The sequence below is a fragment of the Ptychodera flava genome, chromosome 19 (assembly GCF_041260155.1).
Source record: "Ptychodera flava strain L36383 chromosome 19, AS_Pfla_20210202, whole genome shotgun sequence".
NCBI classification, from domain to species: domain Eukaryota; kingdom Metazoa; phylum Hemichordata; class Enteropneusta; family Ptychoderidae; genus Ptychodera; species Ptychodera flava.
The window spans coordinates 7,959,674-7,983,718 of record NC_091946.1 but is presented as its reverse complement, the minus strand read 5'-3'; the positions used below and the strand labels follow the sequence as shown (position 1 = coordinate 7,983,718).

At 36.6% G+C, this 24,045-nt stretch overlaps 1 protein-coding gene across 7 annotated transcripts in view; it reads right to left on the bottom strand.

Annotated features, from left to right (window-relative positions):
• Positions 1-24,045, bottom strand: part of LOC139118496 (disks large homolog 1-like) — a 176,638-nt gene that overhangs the window by 107,985 nt on the left and 44,608 nt on the right. For 3 of the 7 annotated variants that reach the window (XM_070681791.1, XM_070681790.1, XM_070681792.1), the window contains exon 3: positions 19,827-19,957. In XM_070681791.1, the coding sequence (XP_070537892.1) occupies positions 19,827-19,957 (131 nt within the window). Of the gene's footprint in view, positions 1-12,825; positions 14,216-19,826; positions 19,958-21,635; positions 21,849-24,045 lie in introns of those variants that run through there. The other 4 variants (XM_070681796.1, XM_070681795.1, XM_070681794.1 and 1 more) reach the window with 4 other exon arrangements.

The following is a 24,045-nucleotide window of genomic DNA, read 5'->3' as shown; positions in this document are numbered from 1 at the left end:
TCAAATTACAGCATCTTGTCACCATGTGTTTCTGAAATCACACCAGCTTCAATTTGTTTCCAGTGGGTGGCCAACCATGGGCCATTTTACCCACAGCTCTGCTGAAAAACGCGAAAACTATAGCCATTTTCAAGCTTCATCCAACTGCTGCTATGGCAACTGTCTGTACTACACGCTCTAGTGACTTGCAAAATTGCCTTTACATACCAACACCAAGACACTGCCTTCTCTCACAAATTTCAAAAACATATTTGTATTTTTTGCCTCAATTTTGAGCTTATTTTCTATTTAATTTTAAAATAATTGGTAAAAAGATGTGCTTCAGTGTACGTGTGTGAGTCTGTATAAGTTCATGTCTTATGTGAGAGTGTATGAGTATGTGAATGAGTGAGACGATTCACATGTATGCTCCATGTTGCTACAACAAACCAATTTAAAAGAAGCAAACCAGAAAGTTAAGTCATGGATACAAAAACATCAAAAGGCCTTTATAAACTACTAATTGCATCTTATGAAGTTATTTTTCTTGTGTTGAAGAGAGACTATCTTGGCAAATGAACGTACAATATGGGAAACTTATTTATATTAGGATTGGGGGTGGGGGAGAATTGGTGAAGACAGTGAGTATATCAGTGACTGAACCACTCACAAGGACAGGGTGTGCATTCTTTTGTTATCTGCTCACAGTTCACTGATCAAAATATCACTTCCATTCCTAATCCAGTGCTGGAATTTCACAGTGATGATTTAGAAAAGAGAAGAAAACAAAAGTAACGGTTCAAATAAATTTTTCTGAATTATTTCTTTTTACATAGTGTGTCTTCTTTGGTCTACGAAGACAAGCTGCATTTTTATGATTTGCTTCAAAGAAACACTGGTACCATGACAGTTTTTCTGATGGTAGCTTTTCCTCATTACCTTAATTACTGCCTGAAGGAAGGTGAGAAACTAAATTAGGTAGGGTTCAAATATTTACACTGGAGGAATACTTCAAAACCCAAAAAAGTCATATGCCTTGAGAATCTTTAAAATATTTCATTTCACACCATAAATTCAACGAAATGGTTGAAAATTGACAGATAACACTTGGCTATGTTGAGAATAAAAAGGTTAAAGAGGCTGATGTACTTCAATGTAGTACAATCATTTTGTCATGAAGAGCGAATGGCATGTCTGATTTTAAACACTGTAAATAATGGTAGGACATGAGAAAAAGAACCATACAAAGGGATAATGAATCACCTTATAAACTGCACAGGGAATGGTCTGTGTTCACCAGAATTTGCAAATAGTCTCTGCTTTGACTGTGACGTAAATGAATCAATTCAGTGATTTTTCTTTTTCAAGGAAACATGCACTTTCCATGTTGAATGCATTATAACACAGGCTTGACAGCCGGGTAATCGCTGCTGGTGATAAAATTAAATGAGCAAAGTCACCGTAGTGTTGAGGCAACTGATCCATTTTGCTGCAACGTCCGTGGTGATTGCTGTGTCAGTCTTTTTTTCACTCAGACGACAGATCTAGTGACAATAATGATCAAATCCAGTCAATGATAGAAGAAACTCTATGCCTGAAAACAAAACCCAAAATTGAATTGGATTTTTACCTTGTTGTGGCTAACCCAGCACATGCAAGCACTTCTTTTCTCCTTGGTTTTCATGTCGATGTTTTTCTTTTCCCCAGATGCGACGGAATGGCGTAAAATGCAGACTCTGTCGATATCAGTCAGTGAAGAAGGATATATTCTAATGTGTGTGCGAGCACACTGTACATAGATATCTGCCAGATCCAGGGGAAGAAAGCCAAGCCAGCAAACACATCAATCACTGCAAATCTTCCTCTCCAAACTACATTAGACGGTATTTGCCCCGCACCACTTCACACACTGGCTTGTAATTGATGTTTGCATTGACCAGCCCAGAGAAAAAAAATTTCCGACGACATAAAAAAATCCACAACATTTAACGAAATACGTGTGGTAGATAGCCAGGTATTATCCTTGCATAAACGCTGGAGTGGAACAAGAAAAGCACATGTGTGCTACGTGAATGACTGACGTGGGCAGAGCTCTGTGACCGACTCGAGAGAACTGCAGAACAGTACAACTTAATCGTGACGTGCTTGGCCTAATGCTATGCCATGCAACGTTTAACATTTATAAATATTAATCACCAGTCGTTCCTTTGCTTTCGCATGAATTTGACAGAGCGTTAGAAATATAATTCAATGAAAAGTTCACTTTAATAGCTGGCGTAAAGGGATGCGTTCTTCCTGTACTGTTGAGTTACAGCTCAGCTGAATGGCTGTCAGGGAAACCCACACACAATACCCGTACAGATAATTGGTCTTTTCAAGTTATAATTACACCTGAAACCATGTCTGATTTCATTACAAACCCACTTCCAGACAAAATGGGAATGCAAGCACATGATAGACACAAAGGCAGCTAATAAAGAAATTCCACATCAGAGAACAGCTGTTGTAATTGCAGGAGCTTCAAGACAAACAGTATTTTTGTAGAGCAACATTCTAAGGCTTTCCTAGCAGTTTGTATATTTCTTTGTCTTGCCATTAAACCACAAATTGATGTTGGTATGGTTGAAATTTTCTATCAGAAAACTTGCCCAGGTGCCACTGTATCATTTTACATATGAAAAGAGAGTTATGAATGACAGATAATGTAATATTTGCAGACAAATTTCATGAACTTTCTGTACGGTCATTGGTTCTTTCCACTTTTATTATACTTGTCGATGGAAAAACAGAGGTGACACATTTAGATGTTATTGGAAAATATGTGCTATTATATAGCACATAAATTATTATATTGTCAAACAGAAAAGACAAATATTTGAAGACAGATTGCAAAACCATATATATTATACTTTGTGATTTAAACATTCCAATGAATAGACGTAAAAGCTTACACTGAGTGAGTTGAGTTTTTTCAAACAGACAAAATACATTTTGCGGCGGACTTTGAAATGATCGTAAAAACAAACTTTTCACCTTCAAAAAAGGTGAGTGATTAAAACATTGCAACGATTGTTTGAAAACTAATCAGCATAAGGACAATCTATAAAACATCTACAAGGAAACAACATGCATAGCAACCAGTACACTGTCTTCTGGATTTTTGGATTATATATTACTGAACAGCTAGACAATATTACATCTCCTGTGATTCAATCAGTCCTTATGAATCATACCTTTGTGCAACAAACATATAATTCTAACATATCCCATTTGTCACCTATGACAACACGTCTGTCAAATTTTCACTATTTTTCGCAAATTCCCCTCTCCAGAGGCGGATGACCTTAGCTACTTCAAATTTTGGCAAACATGGAGATATTGAAAATAACAACAAAAACCCAAGTCTGCATATGTTTCAAGAAAACTGAACCATAGAGAAAAATATTGTTTCTTCCATCAACAATTGCAGCTCAGTATGCACCATTCTATTTCCACTAACTAACAGTACTACATCGTATTAGGGAGTCCAATGTTGCGGCTCCATTACAAAAATTACACTTGTGTAAACTCCAGCATTTAATATCCTTTCGATGACAAATAAACTTACACAGGAAATGACATTTCAGAAAACTGACGCTAAAATATAATCCTGAAAATAACCTTAAACAATCATATTAATGTAACAGTAACACAATCTACACTCGTCAAGCTGGTAGACATTTCAAGTAATTTTAGTACTTCTGTGTCTTTCTCTTGCAGCTTACTGTCAAAAAATAAATTGTCTGCCTGAACAGAAATCAGAACTTGTTAGAATTAATAGAGTGTGGGAATAGATTGAATTACATACTCATGTTCATGTAGTTTGAGGAAAAGGGTCACATAAATGTTGCATTGTGGGAGTTCCTCTGGGGACACATCGAGCAATTCTGGGGGAAAACCAGCTGAACAGCTGCTACCCGAACACTGCCCTCAAGTGATAAATACTACTTTCTCTCTTGTTTGTAAGCACTTCCCACTACACTTCTTGTCTCCCTCCCTAGGCATCCTCTTTCTTTCATAGACAAGTAGTCTACATACAACATTCATTAAGGGTATGACCAATGATCTGTAAAAAAATAAATCCTACAATTCCAGTCATCGTTCTACAAAAGTTCCATATCTTGGAAAGAAAAGATTCCTCAGAGATAAATTATATTGAATAAGCGACATTGGAACTGTAATGGGAATCTTCAACAAGAGCATAGAGGGCGCTAACAGGGGAATTTAGAGGCTACATGTAGATAATGTAGGACTTGATATCAGTCAAAATTCTGGACACCGTACACAAATGTAGTCTTCCTCTGTATCGCCGCCATCAACACATATGGCATGATGACGGTCACGGCAGCCACAACACACAACCCATGTTTCAGTTTCATTGTCCTGATAACACATTTGGCACACTTGATTCTCTCCTGCTTCACTTTTCAAATTCTTTCCTGCCGGGTGTATCATGAAGATTACATTCCCCTGTCTTGGGATACGATTTGCAAAGGTCTCCAAGGGTCCTCCTTGGTTTCTCAAAACAGTAATAATTTCTGTGTAGCTCCTCTTTCCAAATTATTTTGAACTGATAAATTGTCCTGCTCTAAGCAGAAAACAACACTTGTTACAATAAAGAGAGTGTGGGATATTCATTCATGTACTTTTCAGAACCGATCTTACAGACATTATATAGTGGGAGTTTCTCTTGGGAGTCATCAAGCAAATAGAAAGACCAGTTGAACAGCTGCTACCTGCATACTGCCCTCAGGTGATGTATTCTACCTGTACTTTCCCTCTTGTTTACATGTTTATGTGGAAGCTTCTCCATATCCCCAAACATTAACAGGATTACAATCGCTCTCTTCTGTTTGTCTTTGTGTATATGTCTGTCTGTCTGTCTCTTTGTCTGTCTTTCTCTCTCATGACTTTACTGAAAACAGGGTGACGCTGAAAGACCAATGAAATCACACAAATACTGGATGCTGGCACTCTTCTAAACTAACGATTCCTTGACGACAAGACAATTTACAATTTAGCACTGGTAACCTCAGCAGATATCCTTGAACACATCCATAGAGGGCGCTGTTCAAAATTATCAGTTTCATGGAAAGCAACATTTGATCCTTTTATCGCAACAATGCAGAAAATCAGTGATTGCATGCAGGTAAGTAAAATGAACTTATCAACTTATCACACAAAAACCTCACATAAGATAAATCCTAGGTAAGGGAAATTGAAAATACAACATGTAATTTGGAATCCATGAAAGATTATTTTGTTTGGGATGAACATCTGTTCACAGCCTAAGGGCCATTTGCTTTCCTTGATAAAAAGCTTATGTGTCTCAAAGGGAATTCCAAGATTAGAAAAAATATGATCTACGTTAACATACATCAACTTACACATATTGGAATGAAAATAAATGAATTATAATTGAAACCTTTCTTTGTTTGGGAGTTAATCACCATTTCTGTAAGTCAGTTCTGCATTTTATGGACATCAATTTTTTTCATTTCAAGCTGTTTTCTTCAAAATAATTTGAAACCCAATCATGCGAAACAAGTTTTCACGTGAGATCAAAGAAAAATTTCAGAAGTTGTCTGTGGAATTGTTACATCTTTACTGAAACAGAAAAACCAATATTGCCACGATTTTGATTTCCATCAAAGGTGAATTGCTTCCATCATTCATAATAATTCAGTTACACACAATGCCCTGAATGGAAAAAATACATCATGTACATTTCTGTCTGCAATGTTTGAGTGTTAGATCATGTGCCATTTTAGAAAATTCCTCCTTAAAGGGAAAACTAATATAATATTCATTGCTTCAGCTTATACATATTAGCTCTAATGGCTTAGCCAGGCACTGAGTGACTCTGAACGTATCTAATTTCATATAATGATGATTTAATTTCCTGAAGATGACATCTGAACGTTTAGTAATAGCGTCATTAGTTAACCTCTGTCCCTTATTTTAACCCTTTAACCTCTGACATTTGATTGTAACCTGTGACCTTTGAATTTCATACACAGACAAGAGTCGGAATTGGTGAAACCTTATCCATGACATGATGTGTCTGCTGCGTTGAACAATACACATGGTGGCTACATACATGTATAGGTTTCATGTCATCTCTACATTGATAGCATTCTTTCTGAAGTACTCTAACTGACATCATTGCTAGCTCCCTATATAAAGTATATACAACATATATCACATACATTTCCAATCAGATCAAAACTCTACTTCACATTTAGATTATTACAATGACTTTCCCTTCATGTTTGGTTTTCCCATAGTTCCGATGGCACTGCCTAATGCTGGCATTTTACACGTAAGTTTAGGCAGTAGAGTTCTGTCTGAACTCAAACTGGGTGAATATGCCCTCTAGACAAATCGCCCCCTTTATTTGAGTTGTATGGTTACAAGTATGCTGGAATCTACATGCTTTTGAATCATATACATGTACTTGAAGCCTTATTTTCTGGATTTCAGTTGACAGTGCGTAACAAGCAACCTATCTGCATTTTGCACTCTGCTGAAATACACTGATTATTGTGCTTCTCATTGATGTATACATATGATATACACTTTGCTTCAAAAGATATATATATAGAGAGGCCATCATTTGAATTTGCATATAAATGTACATTTCTGACTCCTGGTTATAAAACCGAGGCTCTCTGAGTATAATTGCAGCATCTATACCCCACTTCATAAAGTGTTATACAACAGTTAGAGTACAATCCCTGTTACAACATTTCAATTTTTCATTTCATATTCTGGAATCCTTTAATAGTCATAATTATGGAAGTAAAAGTCATGTGACCAGTAACCTTTATTCAAAAGGAATATTTGAGCAATTTGCATTGGAATGTATTTACCAGCCCACTATTTTATCAGAGGCAAGCTGTTCATGAGCTTATTCCCTTTAGACCATCAATTCTGCTGCCAAAGATCCTTGAGATCAGATATGCATATATAAATGAGCAATTATTAGGTGATACCAGTATCGCTTATTGATACAATTTGATGTACAACACTTACATTTATGATATTATACAGGCTATGTTTTTGCAGGCAGCTGTACCTTTCAATACAAATAAAACAAGGTGTACATTACATACAACATTCATGCTTACTGTTATTTTAAAATAGTGCCTGGCAAATTTGGGCTTGAGCCTTGCATGATCAATTTTTGTCCAATGCAAGCTCCATTTTCTCCCTCGATGCATTTCAATTTTCACAACATGTCCATTCACATCATATTTCCAATCAGACATGCAAATTGTCTGACTCATTGAGTGATTTCACATGGATTTCATAATAAACACACCACAAAATGGAATAAATTAGAGGGACTTTTACTGGAAATTGTCTGCAGGTGAACAACCTAGCAAGGGTTTCATGACCACAAGTATTATCTCAACAGTTTTCAAAGCTTAGCTACGAGTGTCTATTAAAAGATATATCTCTCACTAGAACAGGATTTGAACACATATCAGAATTTCAATTGATGTACTTGCTTTCAAAGGCTAAAGCCATACACACATAGCGGTAGATCCAACCACAATGCTACACAATGCAAGAAATAATTGTGTTTCTGCCGCCACACATGACAAGGTTAACTTCCCTGACTGATCCACACTGCAATGGTGCTAATATTGTCCTGAAGAGTGAGCTCTAGTTCCTGACTGACTAACATTGTAATGGCACTAATCTATTTAAGAGTAAGGTTTAGTTACCCCACTGAATCACACTGTAATAGCATTTTAGAGCTAGGTTTAGTTCCCTGAATGAGCCACATATGTTGTTTTAGAGCAAGGGGGAGTACCCTGTCTCACATTGTCGGGCAAGGCTGAGTTCCCTAACTGACCTATATTTTAACGCACCGTGCTAATGCTGCTTAAAGGCCTAAGTTCCCTGGGTGACCCATATTACCAAGGTACTTGCATTAACTCTGCAATTATCTTAAGTGTCATAATGAAGACTGTGATTAGAGTTTAATAGATGAGCTCAGTGGACTTAATCATATTATAAGCAATTTGGCTAATAGGATAATATCATTGCAACAATCAAACCAAATTACCAAGCACACAAAGAAACTATTGTACCCTTTATAATGTTATAAAAATTCTGAAAAGCTCACTCACAATGCCTTTATATAGCAGTGATGTAATGTCTAAGATACCTCTCAATATGACGGAAATATCATGAAAAATGAACTCATGACAAGATATAAATCCTACATCACATTGAATTATGCAGCTGAAGGGAAGTTCTCTATGATCTCTGCTCTGGAATAGATGTCGCTTCCATCAAACAGGAGAGAAGCACTCTAAAATGAATAGCCTTGCGGACCTGTTATTGTACACATGATTCTCAGCCTATGAATCACTTTTATTTATCAAAACACGGGACATCTGACCTGCCTCAGCCTCAGTGATGATGAAATTCACCATCAAACAATGTAAACAGTTCTACCAATACGCCATCTTAAAGTTATGTCAGAAATGTCAAACCAATGAAATTCATCTCATTCTGTTACATTACCCTGGTACATTAATAATTATACTTATGTTGAAAGTTTACAGCATGGCTTATGAAGACCAGTTGACATTTGAATTCAATTTTTGACTTTTAATCGTCTTGGACCATAGACCCGCCTTGGACTTAGGTTGTTCATACACAAAGTACTGCAAAGCCGGTTAAACTTTTAACCTTTGACCTGAGTTGTATGGGGGGGGGTTCAATGCAACTACTGATTAAAGGATACACAACCCTTTTACCCTTCACCTTCGTTCAGTATCAGCTGAAATGCAGGTCAAACAGTATAACTTTACTACTCGGACATGTGAACAGATCATGTGTTTAGCTCTTAATTGACTTTTTCTGCTAAACACCATCAAGACGGATCAGTGCATTCACTTTAATGTAAATTTATTACATCTCATATTTTCTCTGCTTCAATAATTGACCACATTTTCTAGCTTTAGATTGTCATTGACAAATAATTAAAAATATGGCAAGATTGCCACTAAGCAGATTGGAGCTCCCATGATAAGTTCAGCTGAACTCATACTGAGGAAAGACTGGGTGACAGAAATATTGAACTGTTTATAGTGGACATTTGAGATAGAAATCTGATAGGATTCTAATTGTGTGTTTATTTGAAACCGCTTTCCTGATGGTAATCTTATCATTTCATTTTACAAGCAAGTTTTATATTGATCCTAGATAGAGACAAGCAGTGTACAATTTCAAAATTCACAGCAGTGCTGGATGCATCAAATTTTATATCAGCTGGGTTTTATCTAAGTGCTTTGAACTCTCTGCAGTTCAACTGATTCACTTCAATATAAATTTCATGAATATTAGAGTTCATGATAAGTTTTTGTGTGAATATAAAATTCAGCCATATTAATCAGTGCTTTCACGATATATCCCTCTGAAGAGCATCAACTTTGTCATTAAAATAATTAGGATGTTACCAAAATTTGGTGGTGACAGGGTCAACCTGTTCATCCCTATTTCCTGTAAGCAGCTCCACCTTCACCATTGATAACGATAGTCTTGGGCCAAACCATGCTTGTGATTGGGTTAAGACCAATTACTTTCACAGATGTATGAGGTCTTTCTTTCCTTACCGAATTCACACAATCTGAGACGTGCCATTGTGAGCGACATGCACCCACATCACATACCCTGCAGGCCTAAAATATTTGGAAAGTTTCATATAGCAGATTGTTTTCTAGTCTTTGAACTCGGTCATGGATGTAAGATATCCCTGCTATGTGCATGCGGTGGAAAAGTATGGCTTGGCATTCTCCAGAGAAGCATGTCTCTGGCTGCAACCAGCATACTTCTGAAACTGTAATATGCAAAAAAGAAGACTTCCACAGAAAAGTGAAATGATATATGAGTATCACTAACCATGTCTGCAATTGCACCTAAAAAACAAAGTTTCTGACTTTTATCTATAGTAATAATATAGTGTGTGTATCATTTGAATGCAATACGTATCACTCAGCCACAGCCACAGCCAGTCCCAGCCATGCTTTGTGCTACAGACAAGCAAACAGAGACTCAGACTTGACAGAAATGAAATCCTCTGCAATGTTGACAAATCCTTGGAAACTACTCAAACAATGAGTCATGTCAGAATACTGAGAATTTCCATAAACTGACCTTTGACACATGGAAAGTAGAATTATCTCAGGTGTTCTGATGACATATCTGATCACCTACACAACCACTGAGATAACCGCTGTATTCTAAGAACACAGCTATATTCATGGACAATCTACTACTTGTTACCAGTGAATTATTTACATCCTGGTCATCCATAGATGACATCTATTTCACATTATTATCATTCAAGGCAATGTTTCAGTTTGTTCACTGTACTCATAATATACTGACTGATAAACCATTGTACATGACAGGATATGACCAAACTACAGGACGGACAATCACTGCAAGTTTTATGCTGTATTAAGTATTTCTGTTCAGTGAGTTGAAATAAATAAATAAAATATTAAATACATATGTACATAAATAAATAAATAAATAAATAAATAAATATATAAAGGCCATACTGGTATACTGATTGGATGATAATTTAACACATTGTTATTGTTGAACCAGACTCAACCTCTTTGCTTGACATATGGTGACACTGCTTGCAGTTATTGTATCTGCAAAAGACCATTGAGAAATAGGAAACGTTCGCTGATATAGGCATACATGGCATGGATATTGAGCTGTGTTGGACCTACAATTTAGTTTGCACACCTTTAACAAGGTTATCCCGGAGCACTGATTTAGACTGAACATTTCACTAAGGCATGGCTAGCTTATGTGGTGAATGACGAAATGAAACATTTCTTGTTTTCACACAATGTGTCTTTACTTTTGCTGCACCAATTGTTTGATATACAGCAGAGAGATATTTGATGAAAGAGGAAATATGTCGATATTAAAATGACGTTTTGATTTGAAAGAGCTACGATGAAACACATCTGCAATGCACAATGGCTAACCCAGAAAGGAAGTGCACAGACATTTCATAATTTCTCATTTTATCTTCTTTACAGTAAATATTCTGTAACATTTCTCACTGTGTCAAAAGTTCACCTCATTTGTATTTGAATATATTAGGCCATCTGTTACAGCTACCCTGTACCTTACAACAAGCACTGAACACCCACATAAACCAAACACTTTATAAAGCCGTCTCCAAAGGGGCCTGGACACCCATTTATTGCCGCTTAAAATATTTAAACAACTTTCTTTCCAAAATAACCTGTACCTGCAGCTTTGAAATATATTCTTTTCATAAAATTACTATGTGATCCATTAAAAATATTAACTCTACAGAAATATGCATAATGTTGCCAGTATCACACAATTCATCTGAGTGTACAGATCTCCTATAATGCTGATATGAATGGTATGTTGCACATTGGTATTAACTTTAAGTGCATGTTGATACCTTTGATAATTCTTGGGCACAGCAAACAAAACATAACACTTAACATCCTATTTTACTTTGCTGGAATAAACAGTTGGGGTAAATTAAAAATAAAACTTCGCTATTGCTCAATAACCATCAATGTTTTTCTGAAAGTCTATTTATGTGTTTCAATTTGTATCCAGTAAAATGTACAATTTCTGCAACTTTCTCCCTTTGTCTTGACACAGTGCATGCTTGTTTGCAGAGAAAAGCAAACATATATTGAGTTTTGTCTGGCCACAGTTGTGGAGAATTTATATCGAGTGACATTGCTGAGGTCAATTAGAATTGCTTCCTGACCCATGAAAGGTAGAATGTGGCCAAAGAGCACGCCTCTACAAATTACTGAACTAACCAACATACTGGTAACATATTAGATGTCCTTATTACAGAAACATCGCTGGCAGATTACCTTTATAATATTTCTCATTAGACTGGCTAGACTGTACACCATGGTCCATGGGTGATAAGGTCAGTATTTAAAAATCGCATTTGCTCTATGTACACACCTGATGCTATTGAGGTGGCTAATTTCAAAGAAAAATAACGATTTTCTCCAAATTACAAGATGCTGGTATAAAGTTACAGTCGCCCTGATGCTCGTAACATCAATGTGCTGTATCGATTAGCAAGACTGGTACGACTGCCACCCTGACTGGAGGCCATAAATTCTATATAACAGATGACGCCGTCTGTAATCAAGATACCACAGAACAAAATACACATAACTGACCCACACAAGCCGAGTCAGCCAAGTTGAGGAATATAACACCGGCTGTGGGTTTGAGATTCAAAATTTTTGTAGAGCTCAGCCAGTGCAGTGTTAATTTATAGTTGTTTAACCCCTTGATAGCTGTACTTTGGACTGACCCTATAGTCCTTATGAGTCAAAGGACCCGTGTACAGCAGTGCAGGGGTGAGAGAGTTAATTGAGAAGGATGGCGCGCACACTTGCTTTTGTGATCCAAATCTATAATCTTTCAATTTATTAATGAAATGTTCAGATCACTCCAGGGTGTTAACCTACTTGGTATTTTTAATGGTTGCCTTTAGAGCTGGTACCTATGTTTTGGTTATGATTGATAAGTTAACACGGTGTCGTCTGCATGACTGATAATGCATACCTCATAGGTGATACAGTGATAACGCACCCCTTCCCCCTCCCTGGCACTGATGGAAAGTACACAACAACAGTGAGGAATATTTATGTTCAGAAAAATGCATAACCTTTGCCACTATGACTTGAATTTGCCCATGTGATGTGAATCAATGATTGCAAATAAAGGAAAGACATGATAAAATACCTCTGCAGTTTCGCTGTGTGTTTCATCAGCATCCGCTATGTGATTTAATGCACTTGTACTGTATATGGGGTTGCTTAATTCCACGCTGCCGCCAAAGTTGTAACGCTCTCTGGCCGTGCGGTAGAAAGAACGGCGGATGCAGAGACGGGGGTTGCGTGTAGCTGAGGACAGGTTGTCACAGCTCGCGGTAACAGTTGATCGCCTCATTTGCAATGAGTTGTCTGTCTGCCGGTGACGTGTAGATGAGAATTTCACACTTCCAACACACGTTAAATACACATGTATGCGAAATCCAGTGATTCACAACTCACACTCAGTTAAAAACAGTTACTACAACTTGGGCAATATTGGCGCTGGTATCCACGTGGCCTTATGTATGCACTATTCCAACAGCCACCATATGTTACGCAATAAGCACTCAGCCGTATCTAGTATAAGAGCACAATTTCCCTTCAGCAGAGCCCTTACACATCAGCAATCAATATTAGTTCATGGAGATTTTGTCACAAAATCCGGGCTAAACTGGTGTCACACGCGATCTTGTCACTGAGTCACTACCAGTGCAACTAAGCAACGAACACATCAACAAAATTTCTTAAATGGTTTCACTCCTACCAGTGAATTTTCCTGGTGTTTACAGACAATGACAAAAATAGATTATTCAGCCGGCAAGCAAGTATAGGGTAATCAGCATCCCGATTATTCAGACAGCTTGACGTTTGATATGATGTGTATCTGTACTCCACACTGTGTTGACAACTGTTCTGAGGACACAATCCTTGTACTTAGTCCAGCTCCTCTGATTGGAGAGTCCTGTTTACATAAACACTTCAGGTCACAGTAAATCCTTCAAAGTGGAAATAAGATGACATAACCAAATCCTGCAGAGGGATACTAGTCTGTCCTAGCAGAGGACACAGATGAGACAAATAGGCTTATGGTACCATCATACAGCACATGCACATGGCCGAGCCCTTGCTAGAGTAATATGAGATTAAAATTTACAAGAGTGCATCACGCTCAGGGTCGTGTAACCCTATAAAAAAACACTTCTTGGCACGTGTTGGAATAACATGGACTCTGCCTACTTGACGTTGATTGTAAACATGGAACAGCAACAGAGAGCGTTAACTGCTTGCTGTACGATACAATACTATGTAGCAATTCATTAACAGGTAATGGTCACACTCCTTTCCCTGCAGCCCACTTGTTAGAGAAGCACTGTACGCTCTCCCGCATCTGGTATTTCTAGGACAAACAAACAGCTGTGAATACTCAAGGGCAGAGTCAGAATTGGAAAATCAATGAAAGTATCCTCGGGTTTTGAGATTCCGACCGTGTGCCCACTGCCTCCTTTCATCCGCATGCACCGACTGATTAATCAGAATATCAAAATAAAAAAAAAAGTCAGGTGACACCAGTGTTGAAAATGTCATCAGCCACCCTATCTGTCCCTTTAATAATCACAAATACTCCCTAGGTGAAAAATGAAAGCTACGATTAATGATTTACAGGTTGTTGACAGTGAACAGAAAATAAGTTGTATGGAAAATTGCACGGCATACAGACTGCATTCCTGTCCTTGTTGGAATAGTGACTACATTCCATCTTTCATACCAAAGGAAACAGAAAATAGCACTGTACAGGAAGACATACATGAAGTCGGGGCCACACTGTAATGGCAAGCAGAATAACAGTGTAGTGTGTGATTTAACATCTACAGATACCATATCATTATCAACCTATTAAATTTCATACACCATAGAGTAAGCAAACAGATCTTTACGAAGTCAAATGACACGTAATATTTGCAAAACTAGAGGCAGCATGCTTTTTACCTCATATTACATGTAACCAATCATTCTGGACCTTATCACTCCCATTCTGAGAAGTATAAGTCAAACCAGCCCCTCCACCCCACCCCCACCCCCCAAAAAAAACCCAATGCGACTGCACCATTGCTGGGTAGATTACAGCTTGAATTCAAAACCATAAAACTCTACCATCTAGTGAATACAGCACATCACACACACAAATCGACAGTTGCCTTAAAATTTAACGAGCCAGGCTTGAACAGAGACTGATCAAATAATGACCAAATTTAGCACAACATGTTAGTAGCTAACACGGCTGGAACCTTTGTACTTCACAAGTCTATTTTTCGCTATTTATTCAAATGACAGCAAGCTACAGTCTGTCCAAAAATAAACTATTTTAAATTCACACTCCAGACAGGTGATCATAAATTTGCAATTTTTATTTTCAACTGACAGCTCTCAGTATGAAATACACATCTTTATTAATACAACACTGATATATTCTCTTTCACATGTCAGTTGATGTAGACCAGCTTTTGTCATGAACTGGACAACCTGACAAACATTTTGTGGATGCAATATGTTAAAATAAAAAAGGAACATGTACTAATTATCACGTTTTTTTTTTGTTGGGACATGACGCTAGGGCAAAATAGGAGATGATAATTAGCCAATAGTGAAGCAGGTAATAATTCTCCTTCATGGCAAGTCTGTGTTTTTGATAGGACATTTACGGTCATCTCTTTGATCCCCCTTTGTCACATTTTTTTCTAGTAGACCTCTATTGTGAAGAGGGGCAGTCCACTGAGAAAGTAGGGATGGTGAAGAGATGGGATGGGGGTAGAAACTTGACATACACCTATGCCTGCTGAATAATTTTGTATTTCTAAAATGTCAACATTTCTTGTCTGAACTGTGTTCAGTATTAGACAAGGAGTGACTTTTGAGACACTGACTTAAATAGGCACCACACCTAATATCATTAACCCAGATACCGGATAATTCAACTGATAACAGCGCAATCTCAAATCAATAAAAAATAGATATCATTTGAAAACCTTATAATTACCAAACAGTTATTGCTAATTAAACGTTAAACAGAAATATTGATGCATTGATTTCAAAAAATCTTAATTCTGATCATACCAGACAGAATAGTAAAATGACAGGAATGGTTATTGGAAATAATCTATTTTAACATTGATATACAGTATGCAATGAATTCAATTTATTATTAGAAATATGAGGCATAGTTCTATTTTACTTTCAGAAACCATCAGGGTATGCAGTATGCAAATGAAAGAGGAGTGACACTTATTATTTATTTCTGCTGTCTGCGTCTTTGACCTTTTTATAGAAAAAGTCATTTGTACATGGGAGACGCGTATCTTTATTTTTCAATGTAATAGCTGACGACATCCTCAGGGTAAACATCAATTACGTTTAAATTTGAGAGCACAAATCCTGAAAATGCATCATACGGTTGCCAGCTTTGGAAAACGTTTATTTATTTATTTATTTATTTATAAAATTAATATTAATGAAGATTACTGTTTCTGCAAAACTCTGTGATCAGATGTTCACTTTTGTACGACACAAAGATTAAGCTCAAAGGCTGCTAAAATATCTCTGTTTTTACTACGGACACTGCATTAATAGGGACATTACATTTATTGAAGGAAGAAAATCAATGAGATTGCAATAGCAAAGGTATTAAAAACAGTATGGTTTTCAGAGCCACTACCTCAAAGAAATCCCTACAAATTGTATCACTTTGAATTGCATGAAATTCACAGCTGCAAGCCAAGACAACATTGCATTCTCATCAAATTATAAAATGTTTCTGCTGATTTCTTTTCAATCAATCATTCACATTCTAGACATATTTTTTTCCTGTTATACAAATGGCACAAAAAACAAATCAGTTTTGAGACTTGAGCATTTCCTTGGCATGGTGCCAACCCTTCATACGCAATACCATAGAGATTTTCAATTTGATGAAAAAGGGGTATGCTTTGATATTATGGAATTGCTTTGAAACCTTCAACAGTGTACCAGTCAAGCCTGTTGTATCCTGAAGCACTGTCAAGCATACATTTCCTGCCCTAATCCAGCATACAGTCCAAATACAGGTACTGAACATGTTAAGCCTTGTACTCCATAAAATTTTTCCTATACATGGGCTCTGCTGGTAATTCCCACTGGAACAAAAGTCATTCAATATCTAGGTTGAATTAGTATGATCCCTTTGTTTGATATTGGTGACTATTTCTGACACAGAGACTGTGGTATAGGGTTATAACAGTTGTACACAAATAAAATTAACATGTAATGTGCCAACGTGTACAATCGTGAAGGATAGGTCTGATACACGGAGGTGGCCAAATTATCACAAAAAATCCTCCTATATTCTTATTGTTCAATCTGTCATATTTAAATGACAGACATCCTGTGAAAACATATGAAATTGTACCTTTTTACTGCTATTCTTTCAACCTGAAGTTAATTATTATTTCTCTCCTGCCCTAACTAAAACAGTCATTACCAAGTCACATGAATGCATCTACTGTATGTATGCATAAAGACACACATATTTTATTGTGCAAATACTCTTATCACTACAAAATCAGACAAGACAGCAGAGAGAGAATATGTAGGTGCTAGATATAACACATTATTGTGCATATCATTACATGCGTATGGCTAACTGAAACTTTCCAATAATTCAAACTCATCGACCATAATGTGTCTAGATATAAAATGCTGGTATGCATATGGAAATGTTATTCCTGTACTGTAGCAACTGACTTGAAGTGCCTTGGTGATGACCAAACCAATATCTATAACCTTTCACCTCAATAAGTTACTCTCTACAACTTTGCTACAGAAGACAAGTGGTTTGTTCTCACCAAAATTCAAAGGCAGAAAAGGTTTGAAGGTTACGATATAAAATTACCCTGGCTTTCTTCTGAGTCTCAGAAGTTTACCCCTATTTATTGCTTGTAAATGTTATACAAATGGCAAACAATCAATTGAATCAAATCAGCGGTATTTCTTATAATGGCAGCTATCAATCAACATTCTTGATCTTCAGGAAAATTTGGCTCAGACAACAAAGTTGATGGAATAGCCTATATGTCTTTGCCTATTTGATTGGAAAACCTTTAACTCAAGGTACTTTATGCGATAACATAAAGCTTTAAAAGTAATAACATACAAAATTACAACCTTATGAGATAGACCATGATTTAGTGATAAAAATAAAGAAATACTTGAAAAGACCTTGAGAGCACATGGCAGCTTTTGCCTTCTCATTACACATGTCCTTCAGGAGTCTGGTGAGCTACAGATGTACGTGGCTGGTTGGAGAAACAGTTGAACATCTGGTCTAGAAATGCTTTTTAATTTCAATGGAAGGGGTTACTAACCTCTACCACAGAGCTACTTTGTAATCATTTCAATGAGTCTTTTTAATTGAAATGTAAATCCATTGCAATGCCATAAATATTGACTGAGTCAATCAATCGGACATGTTCATCAAACAACATGCTAAACAGCCTTCATCAACGATTATAGTTTTGATTGTTCTTTGCAAATTGTGCGGGCCAATTTGTTGCCTTTGATCGATTTCCATTCAGTGGCCAATGCTTTTGTTTTCAGATGATTGACATAGGGGGCGCTGTACAAATGGTTGAACCTGCATCTGGCATCTCGGCAATGTCTTTCAAAAGGAAGAGTTCCAGTGGTATACTGCACATCAAAAACGCATAAATCGAACTTCCATTGAGATAGTTGCCTTAATTCCGACAAAAGTGTAAAACTGACCACTTTTCATTATGGCTATGTAGTCTAACATGATTTGAAACTTCAACAGCAACCAATACATGTGGCAAGCTTGCCAGAAAAAATGCCACTTTTTATTGCTAGTTTTTGATGATCCAATGAACACCAAGTTAGCCGTCAATCATGTATGAAACAAGTCACCTTGTCATCTCCCCTAAATCCTCCTTCAAAGCAATTTTATAAATTAGATTTAATGCAACATTAGCTGTACTTGTGATGAATTTTCTAATATTTTATTTGTGTTTCTTACTGTACAGTTACCTGTTTTGTTCCAAAAATCATGCTGAAATGTCCAGTGATAAACTTGTCAATAGAGCTTGTGTGTATAATCTCAAATGATATTGAATTTTACTCCTGAATTGATTTTATTTAACAATCACTCTGCATGTATGTGTTGTATTTGAAAAGTAAATACTTTGTATTTTGATAAACATTTGCCAAAGAAGATGAAACAGCGTTTGTTTTACAGAACAAACAAAATGACAGTACTTCATCCTTTTCAGTTTTCAGAATGAATTGTACCAATGTCAACCTATAACACATCGTAGAATTTATGTGGAGAATGCAAAAACCCCACTTACCTGTATCTTGATAGGACTTCACGGTATCAATTTTCACAGCAGTGTTCAATTACAGCTCTGCTACTTACCTTTCATAGATAGAGGCTATCAGCACAGAATTTTAGCAGAAAAGTGCCTAATCTGTAAAATCTTTCAGTATATAGCTATATATTTCACTACCCAGATAATTGTTCAACTGCTAGTTGGCTTTTAAAATATTACCATCAATTTTTTATACTATTTCTTTTTGGCAGTAATTCTGTTATTTCAGCAAAGAATTCTTTTCACATTTTCCCCATCACATGTCACAGTGATCATGGTATTATACATGTACATAGAGAAACCAATGTTGAAATTGATTCTTTTCCTAATGTACTTTGACAGAATCACTGAGCCTACATTTTAAGAAACAAAATTGACAATGCTAATTTTTGAAAAGTGGAGACCCTCTTCAAATCATGAGGGAAAAATGTGTTTATGACAGACTATAGCTCTGTCACTATCAAGGTTATAACCATAGGCTCAATAGGAAAACTTATAGCAAGGTATTATAATTCATGACATGAAGTTTGATTCCCATGAAATCATCAAATCCAAGGAAATTCTCGATCTGAGACAAAAAAGTTGGTCATCTGTTTTCATGGCGATGCTTTGCACCGCCGCAAAGCTGGTAGACAGTTCTGTATTGATCTGAACAATGCATGAAAGCAAATGTTCGTTCAACATGGCTACGTTTCAAAGACATGACACGTGCATGGATAGAATTTGCTTTGGCACTTACATCTGGGCTGGGGTGTGACATCTGCTGCTGTTGAAGTTCCCACTTGGACGCAATCTCCAAAGTTTCAAACGTCTTCTGTGCTATGCTCTTGTTACCGTCCAGTAGGGTCACCTCATAGAACTCCTGAATATCTGTAAACAACAAAACAGAGGAAAGCAAACGGTTAATTTTCAAAACTGTTAACCGAACACAAACCAAGAGCATTACACAACTAATGAACATGATATCTATCGGTTAATACATATCACCTGCAAGTCATTAAAATTACAGATTTTGAAACATTGGTCAAATAAGTTTCAAAATTCTGTCATGTTGATTGCTACTGACCAAAGTCATGCCTGCACAGCAGTCACTCAGTCTAGAATAAAAATATTAAGATTTACGCTTCAGTGATTAACAGTTAGCAGTACTGGAATGCAATTGTACGTCACTGAGCAACTGGACAAGGAGATCAAAAAAAGATAGGGCAGACAATTGCAAAGGTCATCAGACAAAAAGGGAGAGGCTTTTGACTGAGAGTGAGTTAATGGTTTTTTTCCTTCAGTAAGCTTTCATGAGCTTTCAGTGAGTGTAATGAATGGTCAGATTTGAATGTTTTCAAGATTCCACCGTCAGTATTTGAGTATGGCTGTAGCACATTCACCTCTGATCCGACAGGCTTCGCACCTTTTGAATACACACAGGTTCTGTTGGTTGCTTTGAATAACACTACAGCAAAATCACTGAGAGGCAATGCTATCTTCATAATGAATTTTTAAACGCCTCACCACATTCATAGGACTGTGTGGATTTGTATGAAATTACACAAAAAAGTGATACATATATAGGGGTTTGAAAATTGTGCAAGACTGCAAGCCTTGCAACCAACACTTCTGTTACAAATGAATTTACTGTAATACAAGGAAGGTCACTTAATTTTCCTGAACACTCTATCACTCCCTTCAGAAACAAACGCATTGTTATTTTGGCCAAAGAGGGCGCTCTACAAATTCTCTGCAGGTGCACGATACTTTTCAATTGCACGCGAACTGGCAATAAAATATATATGGCTTTACTGCTTTTCTTATCTCATACATTTATTACACAAACCTTTACAGAGAGATATAGAATGACGGCGATGTTGATGGCGATGATGATAGTGATGAAAGCAATTGAAAATGGTAATGTTAAATAATCAATCTTTAAATTGATGTAAAGATATGACGAACACTGATAATCTATCTTTGCACTGATCAAAATGGGAAGGGGGCCTGTAAAGGGCTTTGATGAGAAAAAGTAACTTGACATGTCCTATGTAAAAAAACAGTTTCTTAAAAATAACTGATATCTGCTTTTTTGCAAAGACACTCAACTACTATACATGAAGCTCCTGTAAGGCAATTTTGCTAAATATTGCAATTGTGGGCTTCATGTACAATCAGCCGAGGGTCTGTGATTTCATATGTGTATGATTGAGGCTTACTTACTATCAGTGCTAGCAATACTATTCACTTTTTCCAATCAGACAATTTTAACAGTCACATAAAATATGCTTGTAAAGTAACTTGAAAATTATATGTACAGGCCGATGATGTCACTATTTTTATCCTTGATGTTATAAAAAGATACCGTTCTATGAGTCTTTATGTCATACATCTGCCAAATACAGCTTCGTTCAGCAACACCACCCACTGTGTCTCTTTGACACTTTCTCCACAAATTTGAAATGTTTCGACAAATGTGAATAGCACTATGTCAGATATTTTTAGACATGAAACACACCCTGACCAAACCATACACCCAAAAGACACTAATGAATACAGCCTTTACCTGGTTTATCTCTGTCATACACTGATGAACCACTGGATTTTCACACAGCGATGCAGTACAACCAAAATACGTTTAACGCGTTTCGTGATCCAAGATTAACTTGGGGTCTGGAAACCCTGACAAATTTGCTCGGGAATTGTTTACAACGATGCTTATTATACACCAGGCTAGATACACCACAGCTGTGTACGTTTTGCAGGTTGTATTTATACTCACAGTGGTGTCTCATCATGATTCAGATAGCTGCTGACCTATTTAGGATCCAATTTTAGAAATATAAACACTCCACCCAAAAAATAATGAGCATATCATTATTTGTAAAGCCCAGCAACCTGAACAGGTGCAAGAAGTACTACCATCGCTCCACTTACCCTCATTTATATTTGATGCTTAAAACAAGACTGACCTTTGACCCCATATCATGCCTCTGTCCCAAGCTGACCCTACATTTAAAATTGGAAGACTCCTACTAGATGTAGGTAGTTGGAATTAGCTTGGTACCACATTAAGTGGCCAAATAGACCTGGTTATTGTTTTTTGTGAGAGGAATGATTCCAACTTTGCTGTCAAAAGTTGGAATCCAATTTGCAACCATGAGCTTTTAGTCTAAACATGATACTCTTCTGTGTAGACAACTGTTGGTATGCACAGAACATGTAAATTAATATGATGAAAATATCAGCCAGTCCTTATGATTTCATCACTACTATAAACTACACTTATAAATTCATAATGTAAATATGTCTTCTAATGTATCAACTGTATTTGTTCATTCAAATCAAAGCTAAAATATTGGGAATTAGTGTCTTGGTCTGCCATAACCTTTCAATACTCTGATCACAATCAGATGATGAGGATGGCATCCATTTTTACTTTTGTTCGTTCTTTGATGTCACCTCTGAACAAGAATAGCAAAGAATGAATAAAGATTAATCCATACATGTGAGTTTTCATCATATTGATCTTTTCTCCCTTTCTCTCCTCTCTTCACTCATCATATCAAGCAAGTATCAATCTTCCTAAGGATACTATTGTTGGTGCCTAATTTTTGGTATCCGTTGATCATGATGAAGGTAAGACAACAGTACAAGAACATGCAGTTTAAAGTCAATTCAATTTTTTTGTGATATTGTGACTGTCACACCACCATGATAATGGCCACCAAGATATAAAATTTCTCAACTACGTTTTAATGACAATTTCATCTCCTTTTTTGTTGAGTTAATTTGAAATAGGAGTCGGGTTTAATTAAAGAAGTTTACAGATATAGCCCTAGGAATGAAAACTGTAGGCATGAATTTCAATACGATAACAATGGCTGTACATGCAAATAGGAGTGGCTGATACGTGTAATCTGTGGTGTCAATTGTCTGCTTATTGATATTCTGTGACTGATTGTCTGCACATTTACTTTCAAACAATACTGACACGTAATTAATACTGAAAATATCCTAAGATAATGTCTGACAATGCAATACAAAACCAACCTTGGTACCAGCAGTTACCATTATCATGCCATCAACAATGCCATGAATAAATACAAATTTGATCATATCTTATTTTTACATTGCATAACAATTTGTTTGGAAAACATTCAATGTCTATAGAACAGTCTGTCTCTGAGTATCTGCATCAAATTACATTTTATTCTTTTAGAGGGTGTGTTATTGTTTTATTTTTTCCTTAAAATGAAATTCTTAAACTCTAAATGTCAAAGTGACAAATCTTGGTTAAAACAGCTGTATTTGATTCAAAGCATGCAGCCAATGTACATATAAATAAGAAGGAAAAAATTGTTGAGAGTTATTCATGCATTGGCCTCTTCCCCTTTTCGCCTTGCTCAAACCAACTTTGTTGTGGCGTGTCGACAAGAAAAAATATGTTGTTAGTGCGCCCTCAACGCCATGGTTGGGAGAAGCAAACATGGTAATTAGTGAAAAACTTGTATCATTAAAAGAGCTGTGTTTCATGTAAGTGCTGACATTTCTATAATTTGTACAAGGGTAAGCAAGTACTATTTCCCTTAATTTTGAAAGTCCGTAATTCAATCTTGAAGGAAGCACATGTGATATTATTATGAAGTCACAACCTGTCAGTTATAGCTTATAGCTTGAAAATAATACTTTTACAATGAATAATTCAGAGAGGTGATCCAGAATACACATACTTGTACTCTTCAGATTCCTAGCTAAGACTCATGAAAGAAGATAGATGTAGATTTTAGGACTGGTAACGTACTGTGGTGGACTTGTACTCTACTTGTCTACAAACATGCCACCTTTTTTAAAAGAAAGATACCAACAAAATGATGTTACATGGGAACACACTTTTCACACGCTACGTGTGACCTTGTACCTGCTCACCCCAATTTCAAATATTCAGATCCAAAATGGAATGTGACAACAACAGC